Source organism: Trachemys scripta, chromosome 17 (assembly GCF_013100865.1).
Source record: "Trachemys scripta elegans isolate TJP31775 chromosome 17, CAS_Tse_1.0, whole genome shotgun sequence".
Classification (NCBI taxonomy): Eukaryota; Metazoa; Chordata; order Testudines; family Emydidae; genus Trachemys; species Trachemys scripta.
In genome coordinates this window covers 4,332,920-4,350,866 of record NC_048314.1, presented here as the reverse complement: position 1 = coordinate 4,350,866, position 17,947 = coordinate 4,332,920, and the positions used below count along the sequence as shown (strand labels likewise).

At 45.5% G+C, this 17,947-nt stretch overlaps 1 protein-coding gene across 1 annotated transcript; it reads left to right on the top strand.

Annotated features, from left to right (window-relative positions):
- The first annotated feature begins 11,303 nt into the window (after nt 1-11,303).
- On the top strand, nt 11,304-15,088 carry NRARP (NOTCH regulated ankyrin repeat protein). Its single transcript, XM_034793878.1, has one exon. It carries the CDS (start codon nt 12,022-12,024, stop codon nt 12,364-12,366), a length of 345 nt encoding a protein of 114 aa, XP_034649769.1. The 5' UTR covers nt 11,304-12,021; the 3' UTR covers nt 12,367-15,088.
- The last annotated feature ends 2,859 nt before the right edge of the window (nt 15,089-17,947 follow it).

Below are 17,947 nucleotides of genomic sequence, written 5' to 3'. Positions count from 1 at the left end.
AATGGTGCTGCAAGCACTGGTGGATCACAAGGGACATTTCACTGACATCAACATGGGATGGCCAGGAAAGGTACATGACGCTCGCATCTTTAGGAACTCCGGGCTCTTTGAACAGCTGCAAGAAGGGACTTAGTTCCTAGACCAGAAAATTACTGTTTGGGATGTTGAAATTCCAATAGTTATCCCTGGAGACCCAGCCTACCTCTTGCCCCCATGGCTCATGAAGCCATACACAGGCAGCCTGGACAGTAGTAAGGAGCAGTTCAACTATAGGCTGAGCAAGTACAGAATGTGCCTTTGGATGTTTAAAAGCTTGCTGGCGCTGTTTGCTGACTAGGTTAGACCTCAGCGCAACTAATATTCCAATTGTTATTGCTGCTTGCTGTGTGCTCCATAATATCTGTGAGAGTAACGGGGAGATGTTTATAGCGGGGTGGGAGGTTGAGGCAAATCGCCTGGCGGACGATTTTGAGCAGCCAGACACCAGGGCGATTAGAAGAGCACAGCTAGGCGTGCTGCGCATCAGAGAGGCTTTGAAAACCAGTTTCATGACTGACCAGACTATGGTGTGACAGTTGTGTGTGTTTCTCCTTGATGCAAACCTGTTGATTTTAATTCCCTGTAAGCCAACCACCCTCCCCCCTTTGATCACAGCTAGCAAAGGAAATAAAGTCACTATTGTTTTGAAACCATGCATTCTTTCTTTATTAATTAAAAAAAAGTGAGATAACTGACAAGGTAGCCCGGGTGGGGTGGGGGAGGAGAGGAGGAGGGAAGGACAAGGCCACATTGCTTATTGTAGCCACACTACAAATCAAAACTGTTTGAATGACAGCCTTCTGTTGCTTGGGCCATCCTCTGGAGTGGAGTGGCTGGGTGCACGGAGTCTTCCCTCCCCCCTGCGTTCTTGGGCATCGGGGTGAGGAGGATATGGAACTTGGGGAGGAGGGCAGGCGGTTATACAGTGGATGCAGCGGTGGTCTGTGCTCTTGTTGCCTTTCCTGCAGCTCCACCAGATGCCTGAGGATGTCCGTTTGCTCCCCCATTAGCCTCAGCATTGCATCCTGTCTCTTCTCATCGCGTTCACTTAATGCTTTCCTGGGCTTTGTCACTGTATGCCTCCATGCATTCAGCTGTGCCCTATCAGTGCGGTAGAACTGAATGAGCTCGGAAAACATGTCATCGCGAGTGCGTTTTCTCCGCTTTCTAATTTGCGATAACCTCTGGGACGGAGATGATAGGGGGAGCATAGAAACATTTGCACCTGTGGGGGGGGATAAAAAGGGAGAGTAGAATTTAAGAAGATACATTTATGAGAACAAAAGGGAGACTCTTTCACAGTGAATCAACCAATTCACAGCAGACAGCACATGTGCTTTAGGTACAAGGTCACATTTTGCCTTTTATATTGAGCACCTGCCGGTATGGTGACACATCACTCACTGCTGGGCAACAGAATTCGGTTTCCAGGAAGCCATGGTAAACCAAAGGGTAAGCGGGGTTGGCTTCTTCCGTCTTCATAACATGTGGGAATGGTTTCAAACTGCAGCGCCCTCCTTTCCCATAGCCAGCAATGCTGGTTGAGTTTGCCATTTAAAAGGAGGGGCTGTGGTTTTCGGGTGGATGTGAAGCACACCCCTCCCCCCACCCTACTGCATGGCTATTCTCTGGATGATCCCTTCACCCCTCCTCCCACCGCATGGCTATTCTCAGGGATGATCCCTTTTAGCCAAGCGCAAACAGCCCAGCATGAACGGGGTCCTTTTACTGTTCCCTTACAAAAATTCCCCTATTTCAACCAGGTGACCATGAATGATATCACTCTCCTGAGGCTAACACAGAAAGATATAGACCGAATGTTGCTTGAATGTGACCAAAACCCAGGATCATTTGCTGCCATGCTTTGTGCTGCAATGATTCCAGGCTACTGGCTTGGCATGGTAAAGTGTCCTACCGTGGAGGACAAAATAAGGCAGCCCTCCCCAGAAACCTTCTACAAAGGCTTTCAGAGTACCTCCAGGAGAGCTTCATGGTGATGTCCCTGGAGGATTCCCGCTCCATCCCCAGACACATTAACAGACTTTTCCAGTAGCTGTACTGGCTGCGAATGCATCCCAAGTCTTCAGGGCAAATCAAGCATTAAACACAATTGCTTTTAAACCCTGTAGCATAGTTACAAATGTGCACTCACCAGAGGTGCCTTCTCCAGCTTCAGGGTCCAGAAACCCACCTTGGGAGGGTATTGGCTCCAGGGTGATGAATGGATTCTCCGCTTGCCTGCTGCACATTCTCCTCCTCCTCTTCCTCATCCACAAAATCTTCCTCCCTGTTACGTGAGACTCCCCCTTTGCAGGTGTCCACGGATAGTGGTGGGGTAGTGGTTGGGTTCCTCCCTTCCCCCCCCCCCCAGAATGCCATGCAGCTGATCATAGAAGTGGCATGTATGGGGCTCTGACCCGGAGCAACCGTTTGCCTCCTTTGTCTTTTGGTAGGCTCGCCTGAGCTCCTTAATTTTCACACAGCACTGCTGTGTGTCCCTGTTGTAGCCTCTCTCCACCATGCCCTGTGCGATTTTGGCATATATATCAGCATTTCTTCTTTTTGATCGGAGTTTGGCCTGCACAGATTCTTCTCCCCATACAGCAATCGGATCCAGTGCCTCTCATTCGGTCCATGCCGGAGCTTGTTTGCGATTCTGAGACAACATGGTCACCTGTGCTGCTGAGCTCGCCACGTTGACCAAACAGGAAATGAAATTCAAAATTTCCCAGGGCTTTTCCTGTGTCCCTGGCTAGTGCATTGGAGTTGAAAGTGCTGTCCAGAGCAGTCACATTGGCGCACTCTGGGATAGCTCCCGGAGGCCAATACTGTCAAATTGTGTCTGTACTACCCCAAATTTGACCCAGCAAAGTCAATTTTAGTGCTATTCCCCTCATCGGGGAGGAGTACAGCAGTTGATTTTAAGAGCCCTTTAGGTCGACGGAACGGGACTGGTTGTGTAGATGCATTGCTTATAAAATCGACCTAATGCGGCTAAATTCGACCTAACCACATAGTGTAGACAAGGGCTAAGGACTCAGCGATATCAGCCCAAAGACTCTCCAAGTGGGTCTTGAATTGCATCAGGCAGCTACCAAATTCGTAATGTGACCCTCCTTGGGTCACTGAGCACGAGGTCGATCTCCTCATCTGTCACCTTCCTCAAGGATGTCCCCATCTCAGATATTTGCAGAGCAGTGAGGTGGGTGTCAGCCCACACCTTTGCAGAACACTATGTGATCACTGGGGATTCTGCCTCCGATACCATCTTTGGCTCCACAGTACTGTCATTTGTGACTGACACGACTCTGAAGTCTCAGCCTTCCAAGGGGACACTGCTCAGGACTCACCTACAGTGAACACCCATAGGGACAGTACTCAAAGAAGAGGTAGTTACTCACCTTGTGCAGTAACAATGGTTCTTCGAGATGTGTGTCCCTGCTCTACGACCCGCCCTCCTCCCCTCTACTTCGGAGTTCTCACTATGACTCTGGGTAGAAAAGGACCCGAGGATGGTTAGTTCCCACGCGCTGGCTCGCCTCATGGCACAGCATGAGGAGAGATGGTGCATGTGTGGGCCCAATGGACACTGCTACCAAAGTTCTCCAATCAGCAGTGCAAGGACGCAGACACACCTACATGCAGCACCAATAGGGGGACACATCTTGAAGAACCACCGTTACTGCACAAGGTGAGTAACTTCCTCTTCCTTATTCACTTTCTCCACATTAGTCATGTTTTTATAGACTTCTCATATCCCCTGTTAGTCATTTCTTAGATGAACAGTCCCAGTCTTTTAATCTCTCCTTGTACGGAAGCTGTTCCGTACCCCTCATAACTTTTGTTGCCCTTCTCTGCACTTTTTCCCAATTCTAATATATCTTTTTGGAGATGGGGTGACCAGAACTGCACACAGTATTCAAGGTGTGGGTGGGTGTGCCAGGGATTTATATAGTGGTATTATGATATTTTCTGTCTTATTATTAAGGTTAAGATTTTGTCATGGGCATTTTTAGTACATAAGAACATAAGAACGGCCATACTGGGTCAGACTAAAGATCCATCTAGCCCAGTATCCTGTCTTCCGACAGTGGTCAGTGCCAGGTGCCCCAGAGGGAATGAACAGAACAGGTAATCATCAAGTGATCCATCCCCTGTCGCCCATTCCCAGCTTCTGGCAAACAGAGGCCAGGGACACCATCCCTGCCCATCCTGACTAATAGCCATTGATGGACCTATTCTCCATGAATTTATCTAGTTCTTTTTTGAACGGTTATAGTCTTGGCCTTCACAACATCCTCTGGCAAGGAGTTCCACAGGTTGACTGTGCATTGTGTGAAAAAATACTTCCTTTTGTTTGTTTTAAACCTATTGCCTATTAATTTCATTTGGAGACCCCCTAGTTCTTGTGTTATGCACTTCTTTATTTACTTTCTCCACAACAGTCATGATTTTATAGACCTCAATCATATCCCCCCTTAGTCGTCTCTTTTCCAAGCTGAAAAGTCCCAGTCTTATTAATCTCTCCTCATATGGTAGCCGTTCCATACCCCTAATCATTTTTGTTGCCCTTTTCTGAATCTTTTACAATTCCAGTGTATCTTTTTTTAAACGGGGCAACCACATCTGCATGCAGTATTCAAGATGTGGGCGTATCACGGATTTATATACAGGCAATATGATATTTTCTGTCTTATTATCTATCCCTTTCTTAATGATTTCCAACATTCTGTTTGCTTTTTTGACTGCCGCTACACATTGAGTGGATGTTTTCAGAGAACTATCCACAATGACTCCACACTCTCTTTCTTGAGTGGTAACAGATAATTTAGACCCCATCATTTTATATGTATAGTTGGGATTATGTTTTCCAATGTGCATTACTTTGCATTTATCAACATTGAATTTAATCTGCCATTTTGTTGCCCAGTCACCCAGTTTTGAGAGATCCTTTTGTAGCTCTTCGCAGTCTGCCTGGGACTTAACTATCTTGAGCTCTCCATGTGTCAGTATATAATGCCTGCATCTGTAACTTTCACTCTATGCATCTGAAGAAGTGAGGTTTTTACCCACGAAAGCTTATGCCCAAATAAATCTGTTAGTCTTTAAGGTGCCACCAGACTCCTTGTTGTTTTTGTAGATACAGACTAACACGGCTACCCCCTGATACTTGAGTAGTTTTGTATCATTTGCAAAATTTGCCATCTCACTGTTTATCCCTTTTTCCGGATCATTTATGAATATGTTGAATAGAACTGGGCCCAGTCCCCTGGGGGACACCACTATTTACCTCTCTCCATTCTGAACACTGACCATTTATTCCTATCCTTTGTTTCCTATCTTTTAACCAGTTACCAGTCCATGAGAGCACCTTACCTCTTATCCCATGAGAGCTTACTTTGTGTAAGAGCCTTTGGTGAGGGACCTTGTCAAAGGCTCTCTGAAAGTTCAGGTACACTATGTCGATTGCATTGCCCTTGTCCACATGCTTGCTGATTCCCTCAAAGAATTCTAATATATTGCTGAGGCATGATTTCCCTTTACAAAAGATGTGTTGACTCTTCTCCAACAAATTGTGTTCATCTCTGTGTCTGATAATTCTGTTCTTTCCTAGAGTTTCAACCAATTTGCCCGGTACTGAAGTTAGGCTTTCTGCCCTTCAATTGCCAGGATCACGTCTGGAGCCTTTTTAAAAAAGGGACCTTTCATTAGCTACCCTCCAGTCATCTGGTACAGTGGTTGATTTAAATGATAGACTACATAGCACAGTTAGCAGTTCTGCAATTTCATATTTGAGTTCCTTCAGAACTCTTGAGTAAATACCAGCTGGTCCTGGTGACATTACTGTTTCATTTATCGATTTGTTCCAAAATCTCCTCTCTTGACACCTCCATCTGGGACAGTTCCTTAGATTTGTCACCAAAAAAGAATGGCTCAGGTATGGGAATCTCCCTCATGTCCTCTGCAGCGAAGACAGATGCAAATAATTCATTTCGCTTCTCCATGAACGGCTTAGTGTTTCTTGGGTGCTTCTTTAACACCTGACTCATCCAGTATCCCCACTGATTGTGTGCCAGGCTTCCTGCTTCTGTTGGACTTTAAAATAAAACCCTGATGCTAGTTTTTATGTATTCTTTTTTGGTCTGCCTAATTATACTTTCCTTTTCCAGGGAAGCAAAATCCTATACATTTTGCATTATATTAATGAAAATTAGAGCTGTCAAGCGATTAAAAAAAATTAATCACGATTAATCGCGCAATTAAAAAAATTAATCACGATTAATTGCACTGTTAAACAACAATACAATACCATTTATTTAAATATTTTTGGATGCTTTCTATATTTTCAAATATATTTGTCCGAGACCAATACAGGTTCGAATGAGGATCAAGTGGAAGGGGGAAAATTGAGAAAGAGGCACATTGCAATTCAAAAACAGGTGGCCGTTTATTAATGGGAAAAAAATCACAACTTGGGCTGGGGAGGAGCACTTTTACCAACCAACAATACAAATTCAAACCAACCAACCAGAAATATCACCAGAGCAGTAATATAAAACAAGCTATATACATTTAACAACAAGGAATCTACAACCAACTATTTACCAAAAACCAGAACAAGCATACAAAACTGAATAAACTGTAACAATTTGCCCTCTATACACTGTACAAGAGATTTGGTATCAAGTAATAAAGAAAAAGAGACTAACCAACAGAATATCTACAAAAATTAATACATGCATACCACACTCCAGGCGCAGCTGACCAGCAGTACAGACAGCAAGGACATGATGAGATGGAACCCAAAATTACACGACACGAGCTAGCTAAATCCGGAGGAGATCCTGGCTGAAAGGGTGATCAGGCCTTTCAGCTAACACGTGGACACTCCTGCTGATTTAGACCAGAGACATAGTTTTGTTCGAAGACCCTTGCACATGCTAGCATCTAATTGGTTCCCCGCTCTTACACCAACCAGGCTCCGAGCTGGTGCCCCCTACGTAACAGGCACTGCACACGGCACACTAGGCTTATGCACACGGCCCGCTGGAATTGTAGCACACGGTACCAATGTGACCTACAATTGACCAGGCAGAAGGTTCGAGAATGGTCACACGGCCCCAATGTGTTGCACACGACACCAAGGCGCTGCAAACAGCACCAAGGTGCTGCACACGACACCGATGTGACCTTCTGACGGACAATTGGCCATCCGGACGCCATGACAGAGCATAGGGCTGCGACAATATTAATTTCAATTACAACACAGAATACAAAGTGTACAGTGCTCACTTTATATTTATTTTTTATTACAAGTATTTGCACTGTAAAAAAACAAAAGAAATATGGTAGTATTTTTCAATTCACCTAATACAAGTACTGTAGCGCAATCTGTTTATCATTACATTTGAACTTACAAATGTAGAATTCTGTACAAAAAGCTGCATTCAAAAATAAAACAATGTAAAATTTTAGAGCCTGGAAGTCCACTCAGTCCTACTTCTTGTTCAGCCAATCGCTCAGATAAACAAGTTTGTTTACATTTGCAGGAGATAATGCTGCCCACTTCTTGTTTACAATGTCACCTGAAAGTGAGAACAGGTGTACTCATGGCACTGTTGTAGCCGGCATCGCAAGATATTTACATGCCAGATACACTAAGGATTCACATGTTTCAACCACCATTCCAGGGACATTCGTCCATGCTGATGATGGGTTCTGCTCAGTAACGATCCAAAGCAATGCGCACCAACGCATATTCATTTTCATTATCTGAGTCAAATACCACTAGCAGAAGGTTGATTTTCTTTTTTGGTGGTTCAGGTTCTGTAGTTTCTGCATTGGAGTGTTGCTCTTTTAAGACTTCTAAAAGCATGCTTCACACCTCGTCCCTCTCAGATTTTGGAAGGCACTTCAGATTCTTAAACCTTGGGTCGAGTGCCGTAGCTATCTTTAGAAATCTCATACTGGTACCTTCTTTGCGTTTTGTCAAATCTGCAGTGAAAGTGTTCTTAAAATGAACAACATGTGCTGGGTCATCATCCGAGACTGCTATAACACGAAATATGTGGCAGAATGTGGGTAAAACAGAGCAGGGGACAGACAATTCTCCCACAAGAAGTTCAGTCACAAATTTAATTAATGCATTATTTTTTTAACGAGTGTCATCAGCATTAAAGCATGTCCTCTGGAATGGTTGCCGAAGCATGAAAGGGCATAGGAATGTTTAGCATTTCTGGCACGTAAATACCTTGCAATGCCAGCTACATAAGTGCCATGCAAATGCCTGTTCTCACTCTCTGGTGACATTGTAAATAAGAAGCAGGCAGCATTATCTCCTGTAAATGTAAGCCAATGTGTTAGTCTTGGTGATTGGCTGAATGAGAAGTAGGACTGAGTGGACTTGTAGGCGCTGAAGTTTTACATTGTTTTGTTTTTGAGTACAGTTATGTAACAAAAAAAATCTACCTTTGTAAGTTGCACTTTCATGACAAAGAGATTGCACTACAGTATTTGTATGAGGAGAATTGAAAAATACTATTTCTTTTGTTTATCATTTTTATAGTGCAAATATTTGTAATAAAAAATAATATATACTTTGATTTCAATTACAACACAGAGTACAATATATATGAAAATGTAGAAAAACATCCAAAATATTTAATAAATTTCAATTGGTATTCTATTGTTTAAGAGTGCGATTAAAACTGCAATTAATCGTGATTAATTTTTTTGAGTTAATCGTGTGATTAATTGACAGCCCTAATGAAAATCCTCTACAGCAACATTTCAGCCATTGAAAGCTCCATATAAAATGCCCTCAACTAGTTTCACTTGAGCTCCAAATACAGCTCCAAAGCAGGCCTGGCCTGTGCTTCCCTCATTGCATTTGCTGTTAGCTATGTCTGTAGTGTAATGTTGCTCAGAAACTCGATCTGATTTTCAGGTTTTTGTTTGCTGAATCTGTATATTAATTAGCATTGGCTCAGGCTGTTAGTCCATGTTATCCACCTGGCTATAAAGCACTGATGGACGCAGGGCCAATAGTCTGTATGCAAATGTCTTTTCTCCAGGTCTTGGCTTCGCTGATGCTGTTGTTTGGAGGAGGGGTCTGTATGAGGAGTCATGCTTGCAGTCTGCTCAGATATTTATGCAATCATAAATTTTCTTCCCCTTTCACTGACTGCAGCCCCACACTGGAAGTTGAGAGAATTCCCTCACAAATCTGAATGCCAGCAGGACTATTTCAAAGGGGACACAAGTTGTAACATGCCATACGATGCAAGGATGTGTATCTTGTTTTGTAAACTATCAAGAATTATTTCTTTTTAATTTCCAACAACCACAGGACAAGCCATAAACTGTAAAAAAAAACTATAAAAAACGAAGAGGAAACCTGATGGCTGGAGCTTGCTGCTGAAAAATGTATTAGAAAAGGCGGAGTCATTAATTTAAAAATATGGGGCTAGATTCTGCTCTCAGCTACACAGGGAGTACAGTGCAGTGTTCCTACACATTTTTACCCTGGAGTTTGGGTGCTTGGCACTTCCCAGGATCAGGCCCTTACGTCAGTCACATAGCAGTCTAACTGAGGGCAGAACTCGACCCAAGTTTAAGACAAAGGTACATCTCAAAATTGCCATTACATGATATAAGGAGAAGTGATACCTTTTATTTGTAGAGAAGGAGTGAGGCTTTTAAAAGCACTAAACATACTGATAGCTAGCTAGCACTGTCAGAAGGAAGGAGGATATGGCTTTCTCACATTTTTACTATCCTGGTGAGTCCTCCTCAAATTAGTTGCAAAACCTCCTGTTTCTCCACCCCCAGCATCTGTTCAGTATCCATATTCTTAAGGCATTGTTGCTTTTATTAATATGCTCAGAGATCTCACCCTGATTTGGGAGTGCGCCAAAGAAACCAGAGTAATCACAGGATTCGACTGGATCTTGTGCAACAGCCTATCCTGGCTTTTCCGGGGCTAAGAGTTTCCTTACTTGTAGTCTCCTTAATGACCAATCTTCAGCCTTCCCCAGATGGTTGGTTTTAGAGGATTGGGAAATAATATATTAGTAATAAATTGGCAGAAATTCCTTAGTTGTATTAAAGTCCACCATCTGAACCTGACTGGTAGTCAAGGCAGCCTCCCCTTTCAGAAAAGACTAGGGTTTGATTAATTATAAGGAGCTGATCGGGAGATTATGACAGGCAGCAGCAACAAAGGCAACCCCCGCCACTCCCCCAGCTAAAATGCTGTACAAGTCTGTGGTTAAAAGGAACCCATTTCCTGCAGTGAGCAACAGAGGAGTGAAACGAAGAGATTGTCTTATTTTTCTAAATAAATGCCCCTCCCCCCATTTTTGTATGTTAAAAACTGTAGACCTGTTTATAATTGATGTTGTGTGTCACTTACAAATCTGCTCTATATTTGTTTAGCAAAGGCTGGGCTGGGTTTGTGGGGAGAATTATTACAAATCCCCTTGATGTTTTACAAAGGAAGAAAAGCAGTTCAGGATCCTAGTCCGAGTTTTTGCCTCTTCACACTGTAAATAACTGACCCCGGGTCACATTGCTTATCCACTTCACCCTTTGTAGGCTGTTTCCTTGAGAAGCACAGAAATTCAGAGCCTTCTGGTTTCCATTTCTGTGCACTAGCGACCCCTACCTTTAGAGAGCGCAATAATCCGACATGGTTTGAATTCTTTCCACGTTGATTTCAGATCAAGCGAGCTGTATTGGGTATTTCCAAGTACATAGGCCACGGATCCTTTGCATTCGGGGGCACCAAAAGGAAAGCACGACGTGTATGTAGATCAGAAGGCAAAATAGTAATGCACTCTGCACGTGATGGTCTTTGGAGCTTAACACGCTTTACATTCCCCTGTCACCAGAATCAAATCTACAGAAACCAGGAATTTCAAGCGCTGTATTTCTGTCCCAAACAGCATCTCTGGCTGTTCCGAACTGGTCATGGCAACGTGTGGACAGGAGCGCTGCGCCATGCGTACACCCCAACGCCTGCGCTCCCCCGGCTCAGCTCCCCACGGGGGCTAGTTACGGGGGACGTTGGGGTTTTTTTTAATGTCTCAACATTCCATCGATCACCGCCCCTCCCCCCAGCGTGGTCCTGGGGGAAGAGGGGTAGCTCCGCCCTCTGCAATGTATCAAAGTCCCATCCCCTCTCCCCCCCTCCCCGTTGGGTGAAATCCAATCACCGTCTTTCCTCCCCGCCCCTGTGGATACGAGGAAGCGTCACAGACGTGCTATTGTTATGCAAATAAAAGGCTGCCTAAAAGGAGCTGCCCAGGGTATCCTGCCCTCTAAAGACGCCCAGGGAAGTGGCTGAGGGGGGATTCGCCCTGAGGGAGCATAAGGAAAAGGGGGGGATCTGCTACAAGACAAGAGCCCCTCTCTGGGATAAGCACAGCAGCTTCCCCCCATCTCCCCCTGGCTCCGGGCACAGCAGCAGAGACTCCAGCACCCCCTCTCCCGGCCAGGAACCGAGCAAGGCAGCCGGGCTCCAGCTGGATGCGCAGCCGGGGCAGATAGCAGCAGCGGCGGCAGCAGCAGGGCGCTTGCCGGCCGCCCGCCTCACGCACCCTGGGAGCCGCACGGAAGCTGCTGGGCCGCGCTCGGCACGGGGCGCGGGGGGGCGCGCAGCCGTACCGCGGGGGAGCTCGGTGCCCGGGGAGTCTCTTAGCCGGGCCTGATCCGATCCGGCAGCCCCCGAGCTGCCCCGCGCCCCGGCCCCCCGCCACCGCCACGCTCGGATCTTTGCTGGCTTCCATGAGCATCCGCGCCCAGGGACTTGTCCGGAGGCCGCGCTCTCAGCCGCAGGGTGCACCGCTTGCGCGCCGAGCCCCCGCGCCTAGCTTCGGGCTCGCGGAGCGCCCGTGCCGAGCTGGGTGAGGCGGAGCGGGGCACGGAGACCTGCGCCCACCCGGCACCGCTGCGCCCGGATCCAGCTGCCCGGCCGCGGCCATGAGCCAGACGGAGCTGTCCACCTGCTCGGCCCCGCAGAGCCAGCGCATCTTCCAGGAGGCGGTGCGCAAGGGCAACACCAAGGAGCTGCAGTCGCTGCTGCAGAACATGACGAACTGCGAGTTCAACGTGAACTCGTTCGGGCCCGAGGGGCAGACGGCCCTGCACCAGTCCGTCATCGACGGCAACCTGGAGCTCGTCAAGCTGCTCGTCAAGTTCGGCGCCGACATCCGCCTGGCCAACCGCGACGGCTGGAGCGCGCTGCACATCGCCGCCTTCGGGGGCCACCAGGACATCGTGCTCTACCTGATCACCAAGGCCAAGTACTCCGCGGGCAGCCGGTGACGCTGCGGCCGCCGGGGCCGGGCAGTGGCTCCTTGTCCCGGGGAGCGGCGCGCTCTGCAGGACAGGCTGGGCTGGCGGCGTGAGCCCCCCGGGGCGGGGACAGGGGCCGTGTCTGCTCCGATCGCGCTGGGAGCGGCTAACCCCCCGGGACACGCACACGGCTCCCCGCGCGGGGCTCCCCCTGCGGACTCCAGCCCGGTCTTCCGCAGGGGCCGCCCTGGGCCAGCGGGCTGCGCCCCGCGGGCTGCGCCAGGTGAGGCAGGCGGGGCAGGACCCGGCCCTCCAGGAGCTGGGGGACCTCTCCAGGGGCGGCTGGGCCCTTCCTCACCCCCGGCTGCCTAGCCCGGGACAAAGGTGCCTTCCTAAATCGAGTCCGCTGACACGAGCTGCGGGCGGCCCCGCTTTGCCCCTCCCCTAGGTGAGGTTAGCCGGTGTGCCGCTCCTCGGTCCGGGAGCAGTGACTGACCCGCCTTGGGCCCCGGCTGCCGGACACGCCGGCTCGGGGCGGGCAAAGCAGCCGCATCGCCGGACACAGGGGAGAGGTGGGGGTTGGGTTGATTGTTTATTTTTGTTTAAATGACAAAGCTGCTTGGACTCCATGTTTTTTGCAAAGAAATCTGGGGGCCCACAAAGATTTTACTGAAAAACCATTTAACTGCTTTCAAAGGGGTTTTGTCTTTCAAAGGTTTTTTCTCCTACTGTAATTTGTTTTCTATTTTTTTTTTTTTTTTTGCCATCTACCTCGGCTGCGCTCACAGTATTCATGGTTTCAGTCAGAGATCTGGTCAGATGCTTTAAAATGCACTCGCATTTTCCCCTCCCTGAACTCTCCCCCCCCCCCATAAATTTGGTGGCTTGTCAGTCCCGGGAAGCTGTCCCCGATTTTAAAGTACTCTGGCTCAGAAGTGAAGTCATTTCAGCATTTTTAACAGATCAAAATGTAATTTGTTTAAAAGCAATCGGTGCTTTTTTTTAATGCAAGTTCTAAACTACAGCATGAGCAAAGGTTCTGTCTTTCATGAGTGGGGTGGGTGGCTAAGCTGACCTATATTTCCCTGTAGCAAAGAGTGTAAAAGTGTCTCTTGCAGTCTTCTCCCATTGTTTTTACACAGTAACTGATCTTTAATTTTTGAGGCTCTATATTGGAATATGACACACTATTTTCCCCACCTGATCTCTCTTCTTTTTTTAAATTTTCTCTTGAGTATATGATCCAGCCTAGGCATGCTAAAATCACAGGAAAGACAGTTGATCCTTTTATATTTTTCTTTTTAAAGTATAATGCTGGTGGGATTAGGAAATCCTGGATTTAAAACAATACAATAAAAGTGAAATGAAATAAACTCTAGAGGCAGAGGAATTGCTTTTGCACAGAAAGAGTGTGAGCACCCCCTGCAGTCTAGGAGGAAAGTTTCAAGAACAACCTGAAAACTACTGAGAAATAGTTTGGGATTATTTTTTTTATTTTTATTTTTTTTGTGAAACTTGGCTAACACTTCTCAATGCAGAATGATTCCATCTGACTTTATATAAATGAAAGGGAGGAAGAAGAGGAACCCATCTTAAACTGCATTTGGAAGTGACTGCACATATAATTGCAATGCTGCTTTTTGTTGCCATGGCACAATAACATCCATTTAAAAAATGCAGAAAAGTTCAGAAGTCTCCTTTCCACTGTTGGTCTTTATCCCTCTATGTTTGTCTGCACTAAAAACCCTTATCACTGCCATCTCCTTGCTATCCTCTCGTATCCCCCTTATCCAAACCATTACAATTAAAAAAATAGTTATCTACTGGTTTTTTTTGTTGTGTTATAACTATTTATCATATATGTATATATTTGTGGGTGATGTTTGTGTGCCTGGTTTTGTTTGAAGCTATCTGTGAGTGGTTCAAAAGTACGGTTTGGAAAATATGCATTTTTTCTAGTCTTAAAACTAAACTTGAGTCTGCCATGGTTTTTTGTTTTTTTTCATTGCACTGAATATTCTGCTTTGTCTATGATGGTTTCACCTGCAGTTTTTTCTATCTTAAACAATTTATATGATTAAAAAGCTCCAGATTAAAAAAAAAAAGCCCTTTGAAAGTGTCTATTGTTAATGCTGTAATTTACAAGGAACTTCTTAGTTTGCAAACTTTCTCTGTGAGCATTGAAGATGGTGTTAAGCACTTTTGTTGGTGCTTCTCTGTTATAGGGGGGAACAATATCTTTTCTAATGAGGTTTTATTATAGTTACCAGATGGTTGCACATTTTTTTAAATAAATGGATTTGCCACAATGATATGTCATAACATTTATGACATAATATTAAAAAAACATAGTGTATTTTAAAGCCAAGTTCTAGATTGATTTTTTTAAAGAAATCTTGGTTATAAACCCAATTCTAAAGGGAGTTCTGTCCAATGTTGTAAAGACAACATAATGTAACCCATATTTATATTTTTATAAAATACCTATTAAGACTGTGAATCTCTTGTGTGAATTGCTAAGTGAGTTTAAGAAAAGTATTGTTCCTCTTCAGCTTCTTGGAGCTTTAGGCATGATTAGAATTTGAAAATTGTACATTGGGGAAGGGGGTTTGCTCTGAAATTGTGCGTTGATGTATTTTTGCATCACTTTTTTTTTAATTTTATTTTACTGAAAAGCTGCTGCCTTTCCTAGTCCCTATAGTTTCAATTTTCTATGCAACCCCACAAACCCCATATATATATATATATATATATATATATATATATATATATATTTTTTTTGTTATCCTGAGAAATAAAAGGGATGCTGATTTATTCAAATTTAAATGAGGTTTTTTTCCCCCCTCTTGTTTGGCTCATAGTGCTGCTGACCCTTCATGCCAAAATGGGGAGTACAAGAAAAAAGACAGGTTGGGGGAGGCTCTTTTGTGCATGACTGGTCACCTTTTGGCAGTCATCTTTGTTATTATTATTTTTGTAAGAAGAATATATTGATAATGTCAGTGAAATAAGCAGACATTGAAGCTGATGCACAGATTGCTCCAGAAAGGAGTTTTTCTGTAGATTTTTCTCTAGATGCGAATACCTTTTTTAATTATGTTAATTAATGTTAAGAATTTTTAGGCTTATATTGAAGCTGTATGTGGGTCACTATATGATCATTTCTAACTGGATAAAGTCTGTACAGTACAGCATATTCCTGAGTGTATGATATAGACTTGTAGCCCCAGAGTGAGAAATTTATAAATAAATTTTTCATTGATCTTTTTATAAAAAACCCCGTGGCTTTTTGGTTTGTTCTTTCCCACACGTACATCAGTGAAGCTACAGTCTTGGTAGTGACAACTCCTCATGTGCCTGGGACAAGAAAGCAGTTGGCTATATTGCAAAGGTATTGCTCCTGTCCAGTGTTAAAAACGTTGATCAGAAGCTTGTGTTGTACACTGCCTTTCATCCAAGTGCCCTTGAATGTATTTGAAAACCCGGAACATGGAAAGCCAACACATCTGTTGAACTCTGGAGTAAATAAAGATTTGTGAAGTGTTTCCAACCAACAGAGAGTGGAATAAATCTCAGGCTTGTAAATGCTACAGGATTGTACTCTCATTTTCTGACAGTGAACTAGTTAGTCTCGCTCTCTCTTTAAATCACATGTTGCATTTTCCTTTGTGCTAATTAGTCCTTGAATATGCTGGTTTAGATCAGGATGATGAGCAAATACTGTCTTCCTCTAGCCATGGCTTCAATACAGTTATATCCCCTAGATTTGAAATCCCATGTCTGAGTTATTAATCCACTGTCACCATTCATTTGTATAGAAAAATAAATATAGCCGCCTTCTTGCATCAAACAAACCCCAGAGGTGTCATTCAGTGGTTGCAAGGCAGTGTCATCATTCAGTCCCAGCATCTAGGTTCTGATCCTGCGAGGTGCTGGGCATCCTTCGCTCCCACTGTGAAGTCTATGGGAGCACCTCCTGGATCAGGCTAATGGGCTTGTAGATATTCCCCATCACATTGTCCCTGAGCCACACAGGCTGATGAGGGTGCTTTAGGTTACACTTTAAGTTGCTGGGTTTAGGGGTTGAAGTCACTTCCTGAGTAGAGTGTTTGGGGTTTCATGTGCTGAAAATAAAGTTAAATGGGAAAACCCAAGCTCTGTGGCAATGTGTGACAGGGGTAAGCTACCTGGGCAGCTGCCCTGCCCAGCCCCTCTGGCCTTGTAGGTGCTCAGTATTCTGCAGGAGGCTCCGGTGCTGCTCTGTGGCAAGCTCTGTTCATGTACCCTTCTAGATAAAGGCTCTTGTTACTGGAACTGTGGGCCCGAGCTTACACCCATTGAAGTCAGTGGATGTTTTGCTGTTGATTTCAATGGGAGCAGGATCGGGCCATACATCATGCAAAGCATAGGACCCTACTCTGAACATTCCCAAGGGCTGGTGGAGATTAACTCCAGGTTTGGGGTTGCCCCATCTTTCTATAAATGCCTAATCCTGCACCCATGGATATCCATGGGAGTTTTGCTGTTGGCTTCAATGGATGCCGGATTGAGCCCCAGGCTAACAACTTTGAACCCCGCACATAAGCTGGTGAGAGAGCATTTCCTGATGTGCATTACCAGAGCCCTGAGCGTCGTTTGCCAAAATGTTAGTAACCCTAGCAAGCTGACTGCCCAGCTGCGCTGGGAAACGTTCGGCATTGTCTGGGTCACAGCTGTGTGATACCAGCCTGGGTGCAGTACTGGTGTGATACCAGCATGGGCTGATATGCCTTATGAAGTAAGACCCTGTCCGTTTTATTTAGACACATATTTCAGTTAAATGCCAGGAAGGGGCAGAAACTGCCCAGCTCCCTCTAGAATGCTGCCAATCCCTTGACCACAACAAGCAAATGGTTTTTATTTTGAAAGCTGCATATAACTAATTGCAGCCCAGGCTTCAGCCTAGAGCAAACACTTATGAACCCCTGAAAAGGGGTCAGCCCCTTAACTCCACTGCTTCGCTCCCAGTGGGCTCCCATAGGCTGTCATGGCGTGAGGTTAGCGTCTTCCCTGGGCAGGAAGAGTGGAGAGAGCAGCATTCTTTTCACTTCAGAGTTGCCCAAAGGCCCAGCACATGGAGGTAGGATCCCACGCTGCGTTTGTTGTCTTTGCTCAGGCAGTGTTAACAAGGAAGACGATTGCAGGTTTGGCTGAGTCAGGACCAGGCCTTTGCTTTTGGAGCATTTTTCATGATAATTTTGCTGGCACTGAAAATGTCTAATTACAAACCTCACAGCACTTAGAGGAGGAAAAATAGCTGTGTCCACAGGTAATTAATTTCCTCCAGAGCTTCCTACCTTAATGAGACTTGTTCTTGCAATGGCTCCTGCATGGGTGTTGTCTCTTGCGCTATTGGGAAACTGAGCTATGCTGAAGAGTAACATAGAAAAATGCCACAGGTAATTCCAGCTGGGTGTGTGTGGAGTCATCCACAAACTCTTAGGGCCCAATCCTGCTTCCATTGAAGCCACCAGGAGTTTAGCCAGCCAAGGGTCAGGTCACTAGCAAACTGCAGCCTGCAACAGCCTCAGGAGCGGCAGGTGAGGTGCGCATGCAGTTGTGACTTAGCAGT

Excerpts from the sequence above, each read along its gene's own strand:
- NRARP (XM_034793878.1), top strand. The coding sequence starts at position 12,022 with ATGAGCCAGACGGAGCTGTCCACCTGCTCGGCCCCGCAGAGCCAGCGC.